At 46.0% G+C, this 21,673-nt stretch overlaps 1 protein-coding gene across 1 annotated transcript in view; it reads left to right on the top strand.

Moving 5' to 3' along the window:
- Positions 1-9,571: 9,571 nt before the first annotated feature.
- BBS2 (Bardet-Biedl syndrome 2) overlaps positions 9,572-21,673 on the top strand; it is a 28,505-nt gene continuing 16,403 nt past the window's right edge. The window contains exons 1-5 of the mRNA XM_002711528.5: positions 9,572-9,913; positions 16,783-17,010; positions 20,083-20,208; positions 20,471-20,533; positions 21,274-21,351. Of these exons, the coding sequence (XP_002711574.2) occupies positions 9,797-9,913; positions 16,783-17,010; positions 20,083-20,208; positions 20,471-20,533; positions 21,274-21,351 (612 nt within the window). The 5' untranslated portion in view covers positions 9,572-9,796. The remainder of the gene's footprint in view (positions 9,914-16,782; positions 17,011-20,082; positions 20,209-20,470; positions 20,534-21,273; positions 21,352-21,673) is intronic.

Genomic DNA, 21,673 nt, shown 5'->3' with positions numbered 1-21,673 from the left:
AAAAATGGGGGAGCAGGAGGGATGTAGAGGAAGAGAGGACTTCCCTGATAACCCAGGACTCTCAGAACTGGTTTCAGAGCAGTCTCCTCTCATTGTAGATGCTGTCTTAGAAAATGTGTTTTCATATTATGGCAAAATATACAACACAAAAGTTTACTGATTTACTTATTATTATTATTATTTTTTTTTTTGGACAGGCAGAGTGGACAGTGAGAGAGAGAGACAGAGAGAAAGGTCTTCCTTTTTCTGTTGGTTCACCCCCCAATGGCTGCCGCGGCCGGTGTGCTGCGGCTGGTGCACCGCGTTGATCCAAAGCCAGGAGCCAGGTGCTTCCTCTGGTTTCCCATGCGGGTGCAGGGCCCAAGGACTTGGGCCATCCTCCACTGCACTCCCGCGCCACAGCAGAGAGCTGGACTGGAAGAGGAGCAACCGGGACAGAATCCAGCGCCCCGACCAGGACTAGAACCCAGGGTTCCGGCACCGCAGGCAGAGGATTAGCCTAGTGAGCCATGGTGCCGGCCTGATTTACTTATTTTGAAGTATCCAATTCAGTGGCATTAAGCCACAGAGGTGTGTAACCATCAACACGTTTTCCAGAATTTATTCATTATTCCCAAACAAACTATTCCCATCAAACAATGGTCCCCTGTTTCCTCCTCTCCCTAGATCTTGGAAGCTTCTATTCTACTTTCTGTCTTTCTGAATCTGAGTACTCTAGGTACCTCGGGTAAGTGCAGCCACACAGTTTTTATCCTTTCGTGGTTGATTTTTTTTTGTTTGTTTAGCATAATGTCTTCAAGGTTCATCTGTGTTCTAGCGTGTGTCAGAACTTCATTCCTGGGGCAGCTGTGTAGCTTGGTTGTGAGGGTGCTGGTTAGGATGCCTGCCTGCCTCCTCTATCAGACTGCTCGGGTTTGATGCCCAACTCTGGCTCCTGACTCCAGCTTCCTGCTAATGTGGACCCTAGGAAGTAGTGATGATGGCTCAAGTGATTGGGTTCCTGCCACCCACGTGGGAGACCTGGATTTAGTCCCTGGCTCCTGGCTTTGGCCTGACCCAGACTTAGCTGTTGACATTTGGGAAGTGAACCAATGAATGAGTGTGCCTTTCTCTCTCTCTCTCTCTCTCCCCGCCAAATGAATGAAAAATTTAAAAAGTTCTTCATTCTTTTTTGACCAAATACTATTCCATTGTATGGATATATCACATTTCATTTCTCCATTCATCTGATGATGGACTCTTGGGTTGCTACTACTTTTTGGAAAGGAGAGTAATGCGGTCGTGAGTACTGGTTCAGTATCTGTTTGAGTCTCCGTTTCCAGTTCTTTTGGGTATATGCCTAGAAGTATAACTGTGGATTGAGTGGTGATTGTGTTTAATTTTTTTTAAAGATTTATTTATTTGAAAGGCAGAGTTACAGAGGCAGAGAGAGAGGCTGAGGCAGAAAGAGAGAGGTCTTCTGGTTCACTCCCTAGGTGGCCGCAACCACTGGAGCTCAGCCACCAAAGCCAGGAGCCAGGAGCTTCTTCAGGGTCTCCCACAGGGATGCAGGGGCCCAAGCACTTGGATCATCTTCCACTGCTTTCCCAGGCCATATGCAGAGAGCTGATCAGAAGTAGAGCAGCCGGGACTCAAACTAGCTCCCATATGGGATGCTGGCACTGCAGGTGGTGGCTTTACCCGCTACACCACAGTGCCGGGCCCATCTGTTTAACTTTTTAAAAAAGATTAATTTATTTATTTGAAAGAATGAGTGATGAGAGAGAGAGAGAGAGCCCTTACATCTGCTGGTTCACTCCATAATGATTACAACATCCAGGGCTGACCAAGCCAAAGTCAGGAGCCAGGAAGCCAGGAACTCTATCCAGGTCTCCCATGTGAGTGGCAGGACCCCAAGTATTTGGACCATCTTTTGCTGCTTCCCCAGGTGCATTAGCAGGAAGCTGGATCAGAAGGTGAGCAGCTGGCACTCAAATTGGCACTCTGGCATCAGAGGTGGCTGCTTAACCCACTGCACCATGATAACCACCCCTATGTTTAATTTTTTGAGGATTTTCTCTAAAGTTTTCTACAGTGGCTGCAACACACTACAGCACCTCCTGTCCCACCCCACCCCGTCATCCCAGCAATGTATAAGGGTTCCAACTGCTTCACACCCTCAAGTATATATTTTATACCTTTTAATTTGGCATGTCAAAATATCACCAACTCAAATAATAAGTTAAGTTAAATATTTCAAGAAGGCACTGTGTTAAAGAGGCTAGGATGGGTTGCTGGAGGGAGAGAGATAACAATGATAAACCATAAAGCAACCCTGACACTCACAAGAGCACATGACTGGGAGTCAAGAGAGCTGAATGTTGTTCTTTTCCCCCCACTTTATTCAAAAGACAGAGAGACACAGCATCAGGGACAGAGATCTTCCATCCACTGGTTCTATCCCAAATGCTGCAACAGCCAAGCCTGAGCCAGGCCCAGAAGCCAGGAACCCAGAACTCAATCCAGGTCTCCCATGTGGGTGGAAAGGGCTCAACCAATTGATCCATCACTGCTGCCTTCCCATGGTGTGCATCAGAAGGAAGCTAGAGTGGAAAGTGGAGCCAGAACTGGAACCCAAGCACTCCATGGATGCCGGCGTCCCAAGTGCTGTCTTAATCGCCGTGCCAAATGCCCATCCCTGGATTTCAGTCTCGACTCTGCATGTGCTTGGCTGTATTGTCTTGTCTCTTTCCAGGACTCAGTTTCCCTGGGGGCCAATGAGAGTGTTGGATCAAGCGCTCCTGAGCTCCCTTCCTGCTTGTAAGAGAAATGTGGCCTGTGGCCCCCTCCAGGTGCATATTCTCTGTTTGCATCACCCACCTCTCTTGGCTGCTGGCTTCCAGTGGGCCCAGGCAAGGCAGGGTCTGAGGGGTGGGAGGGGAGAGAGGTCAAGGTCTTCATTGCCTGGCTTTCTCCTTGTATGCACCTCTGTGAATACAGCTCCAGCCAGACGTGCCCCTCACTGGGCTCCTGATGCCAAGGTTCCCTCCCTTGTGCTCTTAGGCCTACGGCTGTTGTGTTGGTTTGTCAGGACTCCCAGAACAAAGTCCCACAAACTACATGGCCTAAACCACAGAAGTTTATTCTCTTACAGTTCTGGAGGCTACAAGTCCAAGATCAAAGTGTTGGCAGCACTGGTGCCTTCCGAGGGCTGTGAGAAAGGATCTGCTCTGCGCCTCTCCCTCAGCTCCTGGTAGTTGCTGGCACTCTTGGGCATTCCTTGGCTTGTAGAAGCATCACCCAGCTCCCTGCTTTCATCTTCACATGGCCTCCTCCCTGTATGTGTCTGTGTCCAAATTTCCCCCTTTTACAAGGACACTAGTCATTCTGGATTCTGGATTAGATTACGATGCCCTAATGACCTTTTTACATTTGAGTATCTCTGCAAAGACACTATTTCCAAACATGCTCATATTCTGAGGTCTGGGGGTCATGACTTCAACATCTTTTTTTTTTGGAGGGGGGTGGGTAGGGAGCATACAGTTCGGTCCACTGCAGGTTTCACTGTGGCCTGCGTGTCTCACATTGGTTTCCCAAGTACTTCCCTTTTCTTGGTCTCTGCACTGTCCCAGGTGAGCCTGCTTCTGTGTCCCACAGCAGCTCATCTGGCCCTGGCACCTCTGCCCACTGGCTCTTATCTGCCTTCCAGAAAGGAGCTTTTTTCTTGGTCTTTTTTCCTTTCTGTCCTTGGCTTCCAAGTTCCATGGTGGCGCCAGACCCTTGCTCTCTGTGGACCACAGCTGTGGTCCTCTCCACCTTATACCTACAGGGCTTGAGACAGCTGTAGGGAAAGCAATTGTGTATGTGTGTGTGTTGAGGGGGTCATCATATGTCCACATCTCCTTTAGATTTCTGTTCCTTCCAGAACAGGCCTTGAGGAATGAAGGAATGACAAAATGGGCTCATGTTGGTAACAAAACTAGGGATCCCATCTCCTTGGGAACCCTTGAGGGGCCACTTGAGAGTATTCAACATAAAGGAGCCTTGTGGGGCAAGAGGGAAGAGTGATGAAGTTGACCTATTTCTACAGAGAGTGGCTCTCAAACGCGTTAAGAGATCTCTGAGAAGTGTGTTTAAATGTAATGGCCTGAGTGTGAATTGTGAACCAGGCAGTCACAGGAAGTATTCAAGCCTGGGCTGGATGGTGATTCTGGTTCCCAATCTGAAATGCTCTAAGTATAGAAATGCAACTTGGAATTTCCTTTAACTTTCTGGGTCCTCTGGAAATATATACAATGCTCAGATCCACAATGCTTTTTGCTACAGGAGTTGAGACCAATGTTTAATAATTCAAACCTTGAAGAGCAGGTGCCTCAGAGGTTGACTTTCCATCCAAACAGGTAGTTCCTAAAGCTGAGTCAAGCCTTAGCCAGCGTCTGATGCTGGCCACACCCAGGGATAGCTCCAGGGGGCCTATAAAGAGCACACTCCTTGGAAACTGGAACAAAATCCAGCTATTGGCTTTGATCTGAATCCGGGAGGGTGGGATGGGCCATAAGCCGGTTCCTCTGTTCCTTGGCTGTTGGGCTGGCCACATCCCGAAGTGGCAATTTCAAAACCATTGGAAGACTCTTCCTTGCCCTGGGAAACCAACTTGTCATTGTCAGCACCTTCTGGTCACACCTTTCCATCAATACCATGGACTCAGCAGGTGGAGATTAGAGTGGAAGGCATTTCTCATCGACCAGAACAAATGGATTAAGGCACGTAGATTTTCAGACTTAAAAAACTTCACAACTTATGTATGTTACATAAGTGTTTCAAAATCAGAAGCTTATACTAATGTTAGAGAAAGTGAGGAAGAGTAACTAAAAAATGAATCAAAATTTGTTTTCTTTGAATCAGTTGACAAAACTATGATCATTTTGGAATCTTGAGAAATCAATTCTTCTCTGTTTTCCTAAAGAGTATTCAAAAGTAATTCACTGAATAAGTCTTTGAATAACTGTGTGATGTACCTCATTACTTTACTGTGCTTCTAAAAAATTATGTGCTAGTCCTTAAATATGTGCAAATGGTAATCACTCTCCTATGGCTCCCTCTCTTCATTCTGGAAGTCTCTGACTCACTCATGTTGCCCAGACCTTTTTTTTTTTTTTTTTTTTTTTTGACAGGCAGAGTGGACAGTGAGAGAGAGAGACAGAGAGAAAGGTCTTCCTTTTTTGCCGTTGGTTCACCCTCCAATGGCTGCCGCGGCCGGTGCACTGCGGCCGGCACACCACGCTGATCCGATGGCAGGAGCCAGGTACTTCTCCCATGGGGTGCAGGGCCCAAGCACTTGGGCCATCCTCCACTGCACTCCCTGGCCACAGCAGAGAGCTGGCCTGGAAGAGGGGCAACCGGGACAGAATCCGGCGCCCCGACCAGGACTAGAACCCGGGGGCTGGCGCCTCAAGGCGGAGGATTAGCCTAGTGAGCCGCGGCGCCGGCCATGTTGCCCAGACTTTTAAGCATGGTTTTGCAGGTGTCACGTCACTTATCACAGAAGTGGTCAATGTGCAAAGTGAAGAACAAAAAAGGCACCACTTATTAATGCTCATTAATGTAAAACCATACAATCGATGTTGCAATTTTCAATGGGAGAAGTTATGTAGGTCAATCCAACAGGCTGGGATTGATAAAGCAGGGTGATTGGAAGACAGATAAGGTACAAGGTAGGCCTCCACAAGGACAGAAGGGTTGAGCTGACACCTGATTGACAGTTAGGAGCCAGGCTTGAAATACTGGCAGAGCATTCCTGGAGGAGAGAACTGTAAGGTGGCATTACCAGTCCTGTTAAGCAAGTTATTCAAGATATAACCACTGGTTTATTTGAGTAGACAATCATCCTTCACAAGATATTTAAGAGCACCCACTATGTGCCAGGAAATGTTGGTAATGCTCTGATTATGATGTAGCATATGAGCCACAAGTGACAGAAGATATTCCACTGAATAACAGTTCTGTTATATGGTGACACACACACATGCCTGCAGCAGGGGCAGGTGTCTGGCCTCAAGGTTGGGATGCCAGTTACAAGGTCCATATCCCACATCAGAATTCTTGGGTTTGTGTCCCATCTCTGCTCCCGATTCCAGCTTCCCGCTGATGTGAACCCTGGGAGGCAGCAGTGATTGCTCATACTTGGGTCCCTGGGAGACGAAGATGGAGTTCCCTACTCCTGCCTTCAGCCTGACCCAGCTTCAGCTGTAGCTGGCATTTGGGAATTGAACCCTGTTATCTAAATTTTGAGATGCCGGTTTGGGATACTTACAAAGCTGACTATCACCTAAGTACCGGAATTGTGACCATTCTTCCTCCTTTGCCAGCATGATGGTTTCATTGTCATGATTTCTTCATAGCACCTTTCATGCAGCTCCCTGATCCTCCTCGGTTCTTACCTTTGGATTCTAACCTTTAACCTTATTTTGAATAGTTGTAGATTCACACGACAGGGTCTTGGCTTAGCAGGAAGCTGGAATCAGGACCTGGAATTATATAGAACCTAGGAACTTCAATGTGAGACATGGGTATCTTAACTGCATTCTAACCACTAGGTCAAACACTCACCCCAGAAAGTTTTTCTTACACTTGCTTCTTCTCAATTGCTTTCAGCTCAAAACAGTCCTCATGCTAAAGTGGCACACAAGGTATGTCCAAAGGCTCATGGGAAAATGGAACTAACAGATAAACTTATGGTGTTACAAAATACTTTGAAACCCATGCATAATTTTGTCATGATGCACATTCTCCATGAATTTTCTGAGGCACCCTTATATTTAGGTGGAATATTCTGCTACCCTCAACAGGAGGAGAGTTTAATGAAGGGCAGGATTAAGAGCAACATGGGAGGGGTGATGAGGCATCTGGAGACTAGTGCAGGGGGCAGCTGTTGCCACCCCAGGCTTGAAGGAATGAGAGAAGGACAGTGGTGTTACCAGAGCTCAGGGGAAGCTGCTGTTGAAGTCAAGGAGCTTCCTTATGGAAGCTGGGCTCGTGGGTGATGGAACACGGCCACTGCCATAATTATACCCAGCAGGAGGCAGGAATCAATATTTGACCTCTCTCTCCTCCCATTGACTCCCTGGCAGCGCGAGGAACTCTGCCGAGGTCAGCCTCTGCAGGTCATGAGGTCAGGAGGGAGGAGGGGGAGCTTAGAAACAATTCCCGGACCCACAGCAATGAAGTTGAGACTCAGCAATGCGATTTTAACATGCACCTCAGTAATCTAGCTGCCAGTTTCTCTTCCTGATACCATTCACATACTTAACCTAGAAACATCTAGGGATCATCACGGAGCCTGGCCTCACCTGGGGATGTGGCAAGAGGCCTCAGGGGAGGGACGCATGATGGTTTGCAGGATATGGGGCCTCAGTGGCTGGGATGTGTGGTCTCTCCAGAAAATGACACTAGGAACACGGACAAGGGTATTGGTAGCAACCACAAGAGACTGAAGATTAAGAACGTCTACCCCTTTTCTGGACGCTGGGCCTCCCTGGTTCTGATGGGTCTCTGAGGTGGAGGCTGGGGTACTTGACCATGACTTTGACTTTTCCTGTACAATGACTGGAAAGAGGCTGTTTTTGCTTTCACACTGCTACGCAACTTGGAGCAGAAGATTCTCATTTGCTGATTTCTCACACATGCTAAGACAGGCTGCCAGAGAACGCCAACTGGACAGCCTCACCCTACAGCTACAGTGGATACATCGCTGAGCTGCTGGGAGTTCTAGAAAGGGAAGCTGAGGGTGGGATGCCCAGGAGGGCTGCCCCTGAAGAGAAGCCAGGGCAAACGTCCTCCCAAAGCCAGGCCCTGGGTGGCTTGCTTCGTGCCGGTGGTCTCTGGCCCTTGGTCCTCCATGGGTTGGGGAAGGGTCCTAAAAGCCTCTTTTTAATCCTTAAAGAATTGGAGGAAACCTAAGATTGCAGGTTCTGAGGCAATAGGATTGGGGAGAGGCTATGGATCTGGATCCCAGAAGTAACACACCGGCTACTTGCAGCCTCACTCTACTTTACTGTAAAATCATTATTTTTATTTTTACAAAAGCAAAACAATTTTCTCTAAAACGGCAAAATCTACAGTCACAAAGACACAGGCAGAAGTTCTTTTTCAGCTGGTGTTTCTGGCCTAGGCCACTGCTGCCAAGTGAGCCCTGCACCTGTGGGAGCATCTTGTCCTGGCACCACCTCCTCCCAGGCCTTGAATCCCAGTCCTCAGGTATGCGGACTTGCAATTTTTACACCTGGGCACCCTCTAGTGGGGCTGCTCTGCCAACTCAGGATAAGGAATGATGGAGCCTTTATTAAGTGGCAGGCATTGCTCTAAACACTTTATATCAATGCATCCAATTCTCAGAAGTACACTGTTAATACTTGTCTGATCCCGACAAGGACCCTGGTACTTTAGGAAATTCGCTGCAGGAGACAGTAAAGGTGTGGTGGTCAGGGGCTTAGGCTCTGGAGCCCAAACACCTGGGATTGCCAGCCTGGCTCTGCCACTGCCAGCTCCACAACTCTGGAATTATGCTAGGGAGCCTCCTATGACTCAGCGTCCTCTGCTGAAAAACGAGGTGACAGTGTCTCCCCTCAGGGTGGCTGAGGATGAAATGAGGTAGTGGGGGCAGAGAAGGTTCTCAGTAGATGGGAGCGTTAGGATTAAATATTGAGCTCAAATCTCTACCAGTGACAGCCGGGGGAGGAACCTGAACTCCGCTCTGCAGGCTGTGGCGGCTCAAGGGCTTACCTACCATGCAGTGCTGCCTCCCTAAAACTCACCAGCTCCCAAGCCCTCTTGCCCCCTCCCCAAGTCCTAGATCCTTGGGAGCTCCAGTTCCCACTGATGTGAAGATGACAAGTGTATCCTCTGAAGAGCCACTGATTATTCCAGACCCTTCTTTCATAACACACCTGTTGTTACTTTCCTCTTCTTGGCAACCTTCTCTTTGCCAGGCTTCCACAACACTATATTCTCCTGGTTCTGCTCCTCACATCATTCACGTCTAAATGTCTACTTCCAAAAGGCAGCCAGGGCAAGCCTTCAGGGCCTGAGCCTCCTCTGCGGAGCCTTCTCGCGGCTGGCTCCCCCACCTCCTTCAGGTCCCTGCCTCAATGTTATTTCTCAGCGAGGTCTCTTCCCTATCACTGATTAAAACCGCATTCCCTCCAATCACTATTCCGTCTTCCTTAATTTTCAGTTTAGTGCTTACCACCAAAGCCATACTACGTATCTTCCTGGTCTGGTCCTTGTTTCCCGACTAGTATCGGTTCCAGGAGCGCAGAAGTTTGCCATGAATCTCTAAAAGTGTATGTTGAATGGCTACTTTTCAACTTCGCATGTTTGCATTTTTAGGGAGTTTCACAATGGGCCCTGGATTAAACCTGAGCGTCTAAAGCATATTTTTTTCCTTAGAGGATTGGTATTTGAGTTCATCTGCCTTCGGGATGCGGCAGCAGTGTGCGGTGTCCATAACCGAGAGAAAACCAACTAAAGCCTAGGCAGCGCACGGACGCTCCATTGCGCAGCCGCATAGGAGCTGGGCGGGGCCTACGCAGCCGCAGAAGGGAATGCGCGGGACTACGCAGCCGTGGATGCCTGGGCGTGTCCGCGCAGCCGCAGAGAGCTGGCGGGACTGAAGCAAATCCTGTCGGTGCATCCCTCCAAAGGCATCAGAGGCCGGGCGGGTTTTGTCCTGGCGCCCCTCGGCGGGGCGGATGAGGCCAACGGTGCTGCTGCGGCGGCGGCTTCGGGCACAGCTCTCGTTCCTTGAGCCGTCGGCACCATGCTGCTGCCCGTGTTCACCCTGAAACTGCGCCACAAAATCAGCCCCCGCATGGTGGCCATAGGGCGCTACGACGGGACTCACCCGTGCCTGGCAGCCGCCACCCAAGCGGGCAAGGTAACCGCTCCCACCTGCACCGCCCCTGTCGTCCGCCCTGCACCCTTTCTGGAGGCAGCCCCAGCCCGGGTTGCCGGGCAACCATGGGCGGACGCCCTGTCGTGGTGCTCCACCCTGCCCGGGGTGATGGGGTCCTGCAGGAACAGCTTTGCTGAGCTGTTGATGTTGTCTTAGGGTCGGGCTCTTGGATAGGGTGGAGTCACTGCGCAGATAAGGAGCTTACAGAAGCAGTGTGGCCAGGCTTAGCCGGAATAGCAGGTCCCAGATTCGAGCCCGGGGCCTCTGCCTGCCTCTTGGGGTTCTGTGCACGCTCACCCAGTTATAGTGGGGAAGGAAAAGGAGTACAAGGACTCCGAAATGAATGGCATCCAGTTGCAGTTTGAGCCATTGTCGGTGGTCTTTGCCCATAACTTACAAGTGTGTGTTAGGTGCTTACTGCGTGCCAGGTACTGAGCGAGGTGTCTCAGACCTGTATTAAGCCTTCCACAGACTTCTACCGAACACCTCCATTATACTAGATACAGAGGATTCAGAATTAGGTTGGGGTCCCTACTTTGAGAAATCTTAAGTTCTAGAAGGACAACAAAGAAGGCGCATCAAGGCCCTGTGTACTGAAGGAGGCGTATCTAAATTGCGTGGAATACGGTGACACCTAGCGTAATAACTTCTAGCCGTACACAGCCTTATTATGTTAATTGTCTTTGCATCTTGTTAACAAGGCCATGGGCGGTAGCATAGCACAGGTGAGAGGCAGATCTTAGCTCCAGTTTTCACTAATTTCCTGACCTTGGGCAAGGTGTTTAATAACTGTACCTATCACAGCGTGAGGATTAAATAAGCTAATACATGCAAAGTGCTTGGCATATAAGAAGCGCTCACTAATTGTTGGCCGTTGTTTTCTTTTTGTGACCCCCACCCCACCCCCACCATCCCTTTGTGGATGAGGAATAGTTCAGAGAGGCTGAAAGCTGCGCCTGGGTCACTCTCCTGGAAAGTGGTGGAAATGAGATTAGCGCGTATGTTCTCTGAGCCCATGAAGGTTAAATAAGCTTAGCATTTGGGTAGTGATTGGTAGTTTTCAAGAAACTTCCACCTATGTTGTATGTTATTACTTCATTTGCTATGGCTTGGGATACTTAATAAGAAAAGATATGATTCGTTTTTATTAAGCAGTGCAATGGAGTAAAGTAGTTAGCACCAGGCCTGGACATGATAATGTTATTTTTAGGAAACACTGACAGATGCCAAAACAGGGATTCATATTGGTTCTGCCATTGGCTCACAGTAGCTATATAAATGGGCCGAAAATACCCATATTAACTCAGTCCCTAATTTGAGAGCTTGCTATATGCTGGGTCCTGGTCTTAGTGCTGCAAGTGTATTACTGAAAGTGACAGACATTTTGCCCCTTTGGAGCTTACGTTTGGGAGTGGAGCCAGGCAATTAATATAATGAATGTAAATAGTTCCATAAGAGAAAAGACAAAGTACAGTGATGGGGATATTAGGAACTTGCTACTTTAGGTTGATCAGATGGACCTCTGAAAAACAGCCATCAGTGGTTTCGAGGAAATGAAACTTATCTGCACATAAGTGGGTTAAGTGCCCTGCAGTCAAAGGAATCAGCAAGTGCAGAAGCCTAGAGCTGGAGACATGCTCCTGTGTTCCCAGCCCACAGAGAGGCTACTAGGGCTGGAAGGGAATGAGGGAGGCCAGGAGGTAGCTATAGGTCAAGTCATATGGGGCTCTGCAGGCCATGGTAAAGACCTTAGTTGTTTGGAGTTTTTTTTTTTTTATATATATATATAAATTATTTATTTTATTTGAAAGGCAGAAAGAAAGTCTGCTGGTTCACTCCCCAAATGCGCACAATAGCCAGGGAAGGGCCAGATTGAAGCCAGGAGCTGGAACTCATTGCAGGTCTTCCATGTGTGTGGCCAGGACCTGTGCCGTCACCTGCTGCCTCCCAGGGTGCACATCAGCAGGAAGCTAGAATTGAGAGAGGGACCGTGACTCAAGCTCAGGCGCTCCGGTGCGGGATGAGTGTGTCCCGAGAGGTGCCTCACCGCTTCACCAAACGCTTACCCCGAGGCCTTGATTTTTCCACTGAGTATGATAGGAAGGTAAAGTAAGTGATGAGATTTGGTTTGTTTTAGAGGAGTAACTGGCTGGTATGTGGAGGACACACGGCAGCAGGAGGCAGTTGGGTGAGTGTAGGAGTGAAAGTTGGGAAATTAGGGGGAGTTGCAGAGTGGGAGGATGGAACACTTTATTCTAGGGCTCTTTCTGAAGACTTAAAATAAAAAGCAATGTACTTTGTGTTTGTAATTTAGAAGTTTTGAAAAATTCTGATGTGGTTGTATTGAGACTTAAAATTTTTTTTAATTGAGGAAGGGACCTAAAATCTTTCCTGACCACTGCCCCCACTGTCTACCCACTGAAAATGGTTTTTAGAAGCTTTTTTAAAAATATATTTAATTTTTATTATTTGGAAAGCAGAGGCAGAGAGACATCTTAGTTCTGTTGGTTCACTTTCCAAATGCCCATGATAGTCAGGGGTGGGCCAGGTGGAAGCCAGGAGCTTGCAACTCAGTTTGAGTCTCCAGTGGCAGTGGCAGGGGCCCGAGTCCTTGAGCCATCATCTGCTACTTCCGAGGGAACACAGTGTTTGGAAGCTGAATCAGGACTGGAGCCAGGACTCAAACCCAGGCACACTGATATGGGTTGCTGGCATCCCAAGCGGCACTTTAACTTCTATGCCAGACGCCTGCCCTTAATTTCAGACTTTAAAAACAGATTGATAGGGGCCAGCACTGTGGCTTAGCAGGTAAAGTTACTCCCGTAAGGGAGTCCCTGGCTGCTCCACTTCTGATCCCTGCTGATGCATTTGGGAAATCAGTAGAAGGTGGTCCCCTTCACCCACATGGGAGACCTGAAAGAAGTTCCTGGCTCCTGGCTTTGGATTAGCCCAACTATGGCCGTTTGTGGAGCAAGCCAGTTGCTGGAAGATCTCTGCCTGTCTCTCGCTAACTCTGTCTTTCAAATAAATAAATAAATCTTAAGAAAATTGATAATCATTTGGAGCCAGTGCTGTGGCGCAGCGGGTTAAGGTCCCGGGCTGCAGTGCCGGCATCCCATATGGGTGCTGGTTGAGTCCCAGCTGCTCCTCTTCCGATCCAGCTCTCTGCTATGGCCTGGGAAAGCAGTAGAAGATGACCCAAGGACTTGGTTCCCTGCATCTGTGTGGGAGACCCTGGGAAGCTCCTGGCTCCTGGCTTAGATCAGCTCAGCTCTGGCCATTGCAGTCATTTGGGGATTGAATCAGCGGAATGGAAGACCTCTGTAACTCTTCCAAATAAATAAAATAAATCTTTTAAAAAATGATAATATTTTATGATCTTAGTAACTCATGAATGTATTTTTCTTTAAAAACAAGCATTCTAGGTAGGGTTAAAGCCAACTGTTTCACTCTGGGGCCTGACTCTCTAGAAACAGGACTGACTGAATTATTATATCTGGGACTCTTGTGAACATGGACCTGCCAATGGGCCTGGGGAAAAGGTTTCTATTTTCATATTATTTGAAAGGTGGAGACACAGAGAGAACTTCCATCTGCTGTTTGCTCCCCAAATGCCTGCAACAGCCAGGGCTGAGCCAGGCTGAAGCCAGGGACATGAAAGCATCCGTTGTGTAGGTGGCAGGGACACAGTACTTGGGCTGTCATCGCCTGCCTCCCCAGGTGTGCATTAGCAGGAGCCGGATTGCAGGTGGTATAGCATGTATCTAGGACCCACACCAGGCTCTGATATGGGCTATGGGCATTCCAGGTGGCGCTGATTTGAGAGGTAGGCATCCTAAGCTGCAGTTTAACCGCTGCACCAAATGCCTGCCCTTCGGAAGGGTCTTCTTGCAGTGTGAACGTGAGTGTTTTCCTCTGGGGACATGCTTTCTCTCACCGTGCAGCTGAGGGTCAGCAGAACAAATGACTGGGTGAACCTCAGCCAGTCCTTTGGAAAGAGTCTAGAAAATGGGCCCTGGGAGTGGTCCATTTTTCAAGCGAATGAGAATGCTATTTCCTTGCCAAAAAGGGACAGGTAGGAGTCCCATGGGACTGAATTTCTGTGTACCCAGAACAGCAGGAGGGGAACCCTGAGAAGTCTGATTCTTGATACTCCTTTTGCTTTTGGCAGAAATCTTTCCATTGCAGTAACAATGAACATGGTACCCATAACTTATTGCTTCTCTGGTTCTTTCTCAGCATGCCTAACTGGTAGAAGTTCCGAAACGTCTTCATTCAGAACTGTTACAAAACAAAGTGTGATATGGTGGCAGCTTCCAGAGCTTAGGGTCTGTGAGCACACCAAGCTTCATGTTTAGCCCCGTAGAGGTCTCAAGACCTTAGGAAAGGAATTTCAATCTCCTGACCTCATCTGGTAAAGCAGAAGTTAAGGAGTGAGGATGAAGTGCAGTTAATTATCAAAGCATGCTGTAAAGAGTCACACAAATGAGAACATGAAGGCAGTATTCCGTAGCTGCACATGTTTTCTATTTTTCTAGTCCATTCTTTGGAGAATCATTTTTTTATTAAATAGACTAGCTCGTGTAGGTAATTCTTTAATTGTTTGTATTATATCAAAGGGATGGAATACTCCTTTGAAAGTAGCAAACTTGGGGCTGGTGCTGTGGCGCAATAGGTTAATCCTCCACCTGTGGTTCCAGCATCCCATATGGGTGCCGGGATCTAGTCCCGGTTGCTCCTCTTCCAGTCCAGTTCTCTGCTGTGGCCCAGGAGGGCAGTGGAGGATGGTCCAGGTGCTTGGGCCCTGCACCCACGTGGGAAACCAGGAAAGAAGCTCCTGGCTTCGGATCGGCATAGCTCTGGCCATGACGGCCATTTGGGGAGTGAACCAATGGAAGGAAAACCTTTCTCTCTTTCTCTCTCTCTCTCACTGTCTGTAACTCTACCTGTCAAACAAACAAAAAAAGCAAACTTTATCATTAGAAGGGGCTTAAGGGATCTCTAGTCCAGTGTTTTCCTTTCTCTATATCTGTATATATGTATATCGTGTATGTTTATATATCTACATATATAGAGAGAGATAGAATAGATAAATATTTGCCTTCATGGAGCTTTTTTTAGACAATGAAAATTTCTCCAATAAAATTTTTAAAAATTATTTTAAAGGCAGAGAGAACAGAGCGAAAGAGAGAGAGAGAAAGATCTTCCATTCTTTAGTTCACTCCCCAAATGCCTACAGTGGCCAGGCCTGGGCTGGGTCAGGCCAAAGACAAACCCAGAACTCCATCCAGGTTTCCATGTGATGGAGTACATTTTTTACAGAAAATATATGTTTTCACACTATCAGAAAAATAAGAAGTTGAACCATTGTAAGTTAGAGTCTGTCAATACTGAATATATCTTGTTATACTGTGGCCATTTACTCATTCTGGTATATAAGGTTTGCCTCCCCCCCACTCCAATCCCAAACCCAGTTGCCCATCTTGAGACCAGCATCACCCTCCTTGAGAATGCATTTCCTGGCTCAAACCTTTTCACAGAGGAAGCCCAAGGAAGTTGAATTACTTATGCAAACAGTCATACGGCTATATTATGAAGATTCAGGTTGCTGAATTTATTATCTTTGGGCCAAGTATTTAATCCCCCACCTTACTAGTATAGACTTTAAAAAAGCCTGTATTAAAGCCTATATTTAAAAAACCCATGTAGGTTTGTGTGACTGAATTTAAGTTTATAAACAGATTTACTAACTACCACACTGTTAGAAAGGTTAGGAAGTGAATTTGTTAGGTTCTTGGATGAAAGATACTGAAGGAAGTATTAATATTTTTTTGAACACGTGCTAATCATTTTTTTTAATTTTTAAAGACTTGTTTAATTATTTAAAAGTTAGAGTTATAGAGGGAGAGAGAGACAAAGAGATCCTCCATCTGCTGGTTTACTCTCCAAATGGCCACAATGTCTGGAGCTGGGTGAATCTGAAGCTAGGAGCCAGGAGCCTCCTCCAGGTCTCTCATGCTGGAGCAGGGGCCCAAGCACTTGGACCATCCTCCACTGCTTTCCCAGGCCACAAAGTAGAGAGCTGGATCAGAAGAGGAGCAGCCAGGATGTGAACTGGTGCCTATATGGGGTGCTGGTGTTGTGGGCAGCAGCTTAACCCTCTATGCCACAATGCCGGCTCTGGCAGTGTTAATCCTGTTTATTTATTTTTTTTTTTAAAGATTTTTATTTATTTGAGAGGTAGAGTTACAGACAGTGAGAGGGCGAGACAGAGAGAAAGGTCTTCCTTCCATTGGTTCACCTCCCAGATGGCCGCAACAGCCAGAACTGCGCCAATCTGAAGCCGGGAGCCTCTTCCTGGTCTCCCACATGGGTGCAGGGGCCCAAGGACTTGGGCCATCTTCCACTGCTTTCCCAGGCCATGGCGAAGAGCTGGATTGGAAGAGGAGCAGCCGGGACTAGAACTGCCCCAATCTTGTTTTCTATAATCTTGGTGTCTAGCAATCACAGTGAAGCTGGTAGCAGCTCCCTGTAGTTTAGTCAGGGAAGTCTGGTTTGTAAAAGTGCTTGCACATCCTGCTGGGGGTAGTATATAGGTTGCCCTGGTAAGTGACAACTAGGTCTTGTTCATTACCTTGTTTTTACAAGGCTGAGAACCACTGGATTTCTTTAATTTGTAGCAGCTGAAAGTTGGCCATACCTAGAACTGTGTATGAGTGTTTGAAGTTTTATAGGTGATTAAAGTGACTTCTTGCTAGTGTTAATATCTGTTAATGAAATTCTTTTTGTTGTTAAAGTATGATGCTAATTTTACATATTTAAGGGAGTATAATTAACTATTTTTGTTTTAGGTTTTTATTCACAATCCTCATACCCGGAGCCAGCATTTCAGTGCGCCCAGGGTCTTCCAGAGCCCTCTGGAATCAGATGTTTCTCTTCTCAACATTAACCAGGCAGTGAGCTGCCTGACTGCAGGAGTATTGAACCCGGAGCTTGGCTATGATACTCTTTTAGTGGGGACGCAGACCAATCTTTTGGCTTATGATGTCTACAATAACTCAGATTTGTTCTACAGAGAGGCAAGTACAATCCTTTGTACCATAAAATTCCCATTACCTCATTAATGTCCACTTTTTTTTTTATGCTTGAAAGAGATCAGACAATGTTTTTGGTCTGTTTAATGTGACTTTTACAGTGTAACCAATATGGAGATTTTGCCATTTAAAGCTGCTTCATGTTCTTGGAACCTCTTTATTTGTTCATGGAGGGTCATTGGTGACCCCCCAGCCTATCTCTATGAGGTCCGTCCATGATACTGTCACCTGTCAAGATCTCCCACTGGGAATTCAGCCAAGAGCTGAGAAGCCAGCAGAGAGGTCTCCTGGTGACTGTGCATTGATGTTTAAAGTACAAGTTTGTAGGAGAAGCCCTTATTATAGCCTGCCATCTACAGGCTGCTGCAACCTTAATACCCAAGTAATTAATGGTCTTACAGAAAAGACAGAGAAACAAAAACAAAAAGTTACCCATAATTTCTTCATCCGGAAATAAGATTTAACTCTTAAATTTATTTATCTGGATTTTTTGCTAAATATATGAGTAAAATTATTTTACAAAATAAGATAATACCATATACATGTAGCCTTTTACTTTTTCTTTCTAATAACAGGATTATTATAATTAACATACCATGCAGTTTACCCACTTTTTAATAAGTATTTGATTTTTTAAAGTTTGTTTAAATTTATTTGAAAGACAGAATGACAAGGGGAGAGAGAGAGAAAGAGGGATAGAGAGAGAGAGAGAGATTCCATCTGCTGGTTCACTCCCCAACTGCCTGCAACAGTCAGAGCTGGGTCAGGCTGAAACCAGGAGCTTGGAATCCCACCTGGGTCTCTAACTTGGATGGCAGGGACTCAAGTAGTTGAGCTGCCATCTGCTGCCTGCCAGGGTGTGCATTAGCAGGAAGCTGGAAGGGAGGCAGAAGCAGGACTTGATCCTAGGCACTCTGATATGGAATGCCTGCCCTGAAGTTACCTATTTAAAGTATGCTATTCAGGGCCCAGCATTGTGGCACAGCAGGTTAAAGACCTGGCCTACAGCACCAGAATCCCATATGGGCGCCGGTTCGAGTCCTGGCTGCTCCACTTCTGATCCAACTCCCTGCTAATGGATCTGGGAAAGCAGTGGAAGATGGCCTGAGTCCTTGGGCCCCTGCACCCCTGTGGGAGACCTGGAAGAAGCTCCTGGCTCCTGGCTTTGGGTTGGCTCAGCTCCTGCCATTGCAGCCATTTGGGGAGTGAACCAGCGATGTAAGACCTCTCTTTCTCTTACCTCTCCTTCTAACTCTATCTTTCAAATAAATAAAATAAATCTTAAAAAAAATAAAGTATACAATTCAGTGGCTTTTAATTCATTTACAGTTGCGTAACATCACTACAGTCAATTTCAGACATCTTAATTATCCCAAAAAGAAGCTTCATGCCCATTTTAGGAGTCACTCTCATTTTCTTTTTTTTAAAGAGCTACAAGCTCTTCCTCTTCTTCTTTTCATCTAAATTTTTATTTATTTGAAGGGGAGAGAGATGGAATGGGAGAGAGCGAGAGGAGAGATCAGGCTCGAGAGATCTTTCATCTCCTGATTTACTTCTCAAATGCCTGCAACAGCTGGGGATGTGCCAGGCGAAAGCCAGCAGCCCAGAACTCAATCCAAGTCTCCCACGTGGTGTCAGGGACCCAACTACTTGAGTTGTCATCTGCTCTCCCCAGAGTGCACATTGGCAGGAAACGAATCAGAAGCAGATCCAGAACTTGAACCTGGGCACTTCCATGTGGAATATAGGCATCCTAACTGGCATTTTAACTGCTATACCAGGTGCCTGCCCCACACTCTCCTTTTCCTTAGCCTCCTAACCTTAGGCAGCCTGTAATCTACTTTCTGGCTCTATATGTTTGCCTATGATAAACATTTCATGAATAAGTAATCATATAATACCTTACATATTCTGTGACTTATTTTTTAGCATAGTATTTTGCAGGTTGATCCATGTTGTAGCATGTATCAGTACTTCATTCCTTTTTATGACTGAAAAATATTCCTTTGCATGTATATACCATATTTTACTTATCTATTCATGAGTTAATGGACATCCTGCTCCCTAGCTATTACATATAGCCTTTCCATTCCTTAATATATTGTAACTGAGTCTTATATGGAGTTACTGTATATTTATTTATCATTCTTATTTGTTCTGTGATATTTCATAGTTTGTTTCATCAATTCAGTATTATCAAACATTTATGTTTTTTCCACTCTTTCTCAATTATAGTTGATACAGTGATAATCTTTGCCCACTTCTCTGATTATTTCCTAAGAATAAATTTCTGGAAATACTAGTACATTTTGTTTACATTTTTTTATTGAGTTAAAATATACCTACTGTGAAATGCACAAACCTTAATTGTACAATTTGGTGAGTTTTGCTCTTGTAACCAACACCTCCAATAAGAATATAGAACATTTCTGTCACTTCAGAAAGTATTACTGTGCCCCATTCCAATAAATTCTTACTTCACACAGGGAATCACTGTTCTGACTTCTGTCAGCATACATTAGCTTGCTCTGTTCTTGATTTCATACAAATTCAGAATGTATTCTTTGTTGTATGTCTTCTTTCACTCAGTAGTATCTGAGGTATTTATTAATTCTGAATGGTAAAACCGTGAGGGTGTTTGTTTTATTGTTCTTTGTAATTCTTAGTAACTTTTAAATTTAAAAGAATAGTAGTAAGAGAACTGGGTAATAGTATTAAAAGCCTTTCCGTCCAAGATGGTGTCTGTAAATCACGAAGTTTGGGTGTTTACACCATGTCTTGATTTTTTGGAGAGTTTGCCTTCTAGAACCCTGAGGTCCTGAGCCTTGGATTGTCCTAACAGCTAGGTGCGAGGACAGAGCTGTGCGTTTACCCTGTGTCTGTGCTCCCTGTGGTGGGTGTTGGTGGATAGCCGTGGCTGCCTCTTGGGAGATCACGTGGCTTCACACAAATGATGGTAGAGGAATTTGGGTATCCAAATAAAGACATGGATATACTTGACCTCCAGTGTGCCCATAGGTCATTATACCTGAGATTGTGTGTCTTTTTTTCTTCTAGGTAACAGATGGGGCAAATGCAATTGTGCTGGGGACGTTGGGAGATATTTCCTCTCCTCTTGCAATCATTGGTGGAAATTGTGCTCTTCAGGGTTTTGATCATGAAGGAAATGATCTCTTTTGGACGGTATGGAGAAGAAAACATTCTGTTTGATACTTTTAAACATTTTTACTTGTAATGTTTTTCAGGTTTTTTTTTTTTTTTTGTTAACCACTGACTGTTGAATAATAACAAATGAAATAGTCTTGTAATTCTATACACTAAAAAAGAATATGAATAATTTGAATAGCATCCATTGGTGTATTGCAATCTTCTTCCTCATAAAGCTGATTGATTTGTATTAAGTGAAAAAAGATGGTATAGTAATGATTTTTGGTTTTATTTTCAGGTTACTGGAGACAATGTTCATTCCTTGGCCTTGTGTGACTTTGATGGTGATGGGAAGAAAGAGGTATGGAGAAAATACCTCTGGTGTGTTTAACTTAATACATTTTTCTATGAGAGTGGCAGTATGGAGAAAAATCTTCACTTGTCATGGCTCATTTTGGTGTCCTGGTGCCTGAGTGATGAGCTAACTGACTGACTGTCTTTCTCCACTCTTTTGTGCATTTACTCACTTGTATTTGTCTAATTCAAAAGTCGAGGCCATGATGTTTTGAAGACAGAAGAGAGAGCCGAACAGTTGATGGGAACTGAGTCATATTCAGTCTTAGACATTGCTCTGGCGCCATCTTAATTAAGTAGCTTCCAGTTTTGGCTAGCTTGTTCAGAAATGTTAAAGTTTCAGAGATTGGCTCTTGGCCTTTGAAATCATTCCTCCGGTCACTGTGGAAGTTGGCTTCTCGAGCAGCCAGAGGCTGGGAGGTGCTGTGCTGAGCGCTGCTTGCCCTGTCTTGTCCTTGGGTGTTTGAACCAGGAAGCATTTTCAGGTGCTCAGTGAAAAGCTGTGTTCTGGCCAGATGTGCACCCACAGGGCAGATGAAATCTGTAGCGGCCAGTTTTCTTTACTCACTGGATCTGTTGACCCTCCATTAGCGGGAACCTCTGAGCATCTGCGTACTGGGGCGCTGGAACTCTTGGGTGGCAGTAAGAGCATAAGCAGTACTCTGACAGTCTTTGGTTTCACTTAGGAAATTTTCCTGCATTCACTTACTAAACTAAATGTGGCTGATTTCTATTTTAACCCCGAAGCTTCTCGTTGGTTCTGAGGATTTTGACATCCGAGTTTTTAAAGAAGACGAGATTGTGGCAGAAATGACAGAAACAGAGGTAAGACATAACTGCTTCGGAATTGTGGTAGCCCTGGGGGCAGTGGGTCAACAACGTTCAATATTACATGAAATTAGAGTGCCAGGACATCTTCACACAACCCAGATGGCTTTAGGAATAAAACTGTGGTGGTCACCCAGAGCCACATGCTCAAGAGAAAGAAGCATTTAAAAACCCTGTATTAAGATATATTTTGAGGGACAGGCTTTTGCCCGAGTGGTTAAGATGCTGGCTTGGGATGTTGTATTCTGTGTTTTAGTGCCTGGGCTTGAGTCCCAGCTGCTCTCCCTGCTGATGTGCACTGTGGGGAGGCACCAGGTGA

Source organism: Oryctolagus cuniculus, chromosome 18 (genome assembly GCF_964237555.1).
Source record: "Oryctolagus cuniculus chromosome 18, mOryCun1.1, whole genome shotgun sequence".
In the NCBI taxonomy this organism is placed as follows: domain Eukaryota; kingdom Metazoa; phylum Chordata; class Mammalia; order Lagomorpha; family Leporidae; genus Oryctolagus; species Oryctolagus cuniculus.
Note: the sequence above shows the minus strand (reverse complement) of the source record. Positions and strands in the feature narration are given on the sequence as shown.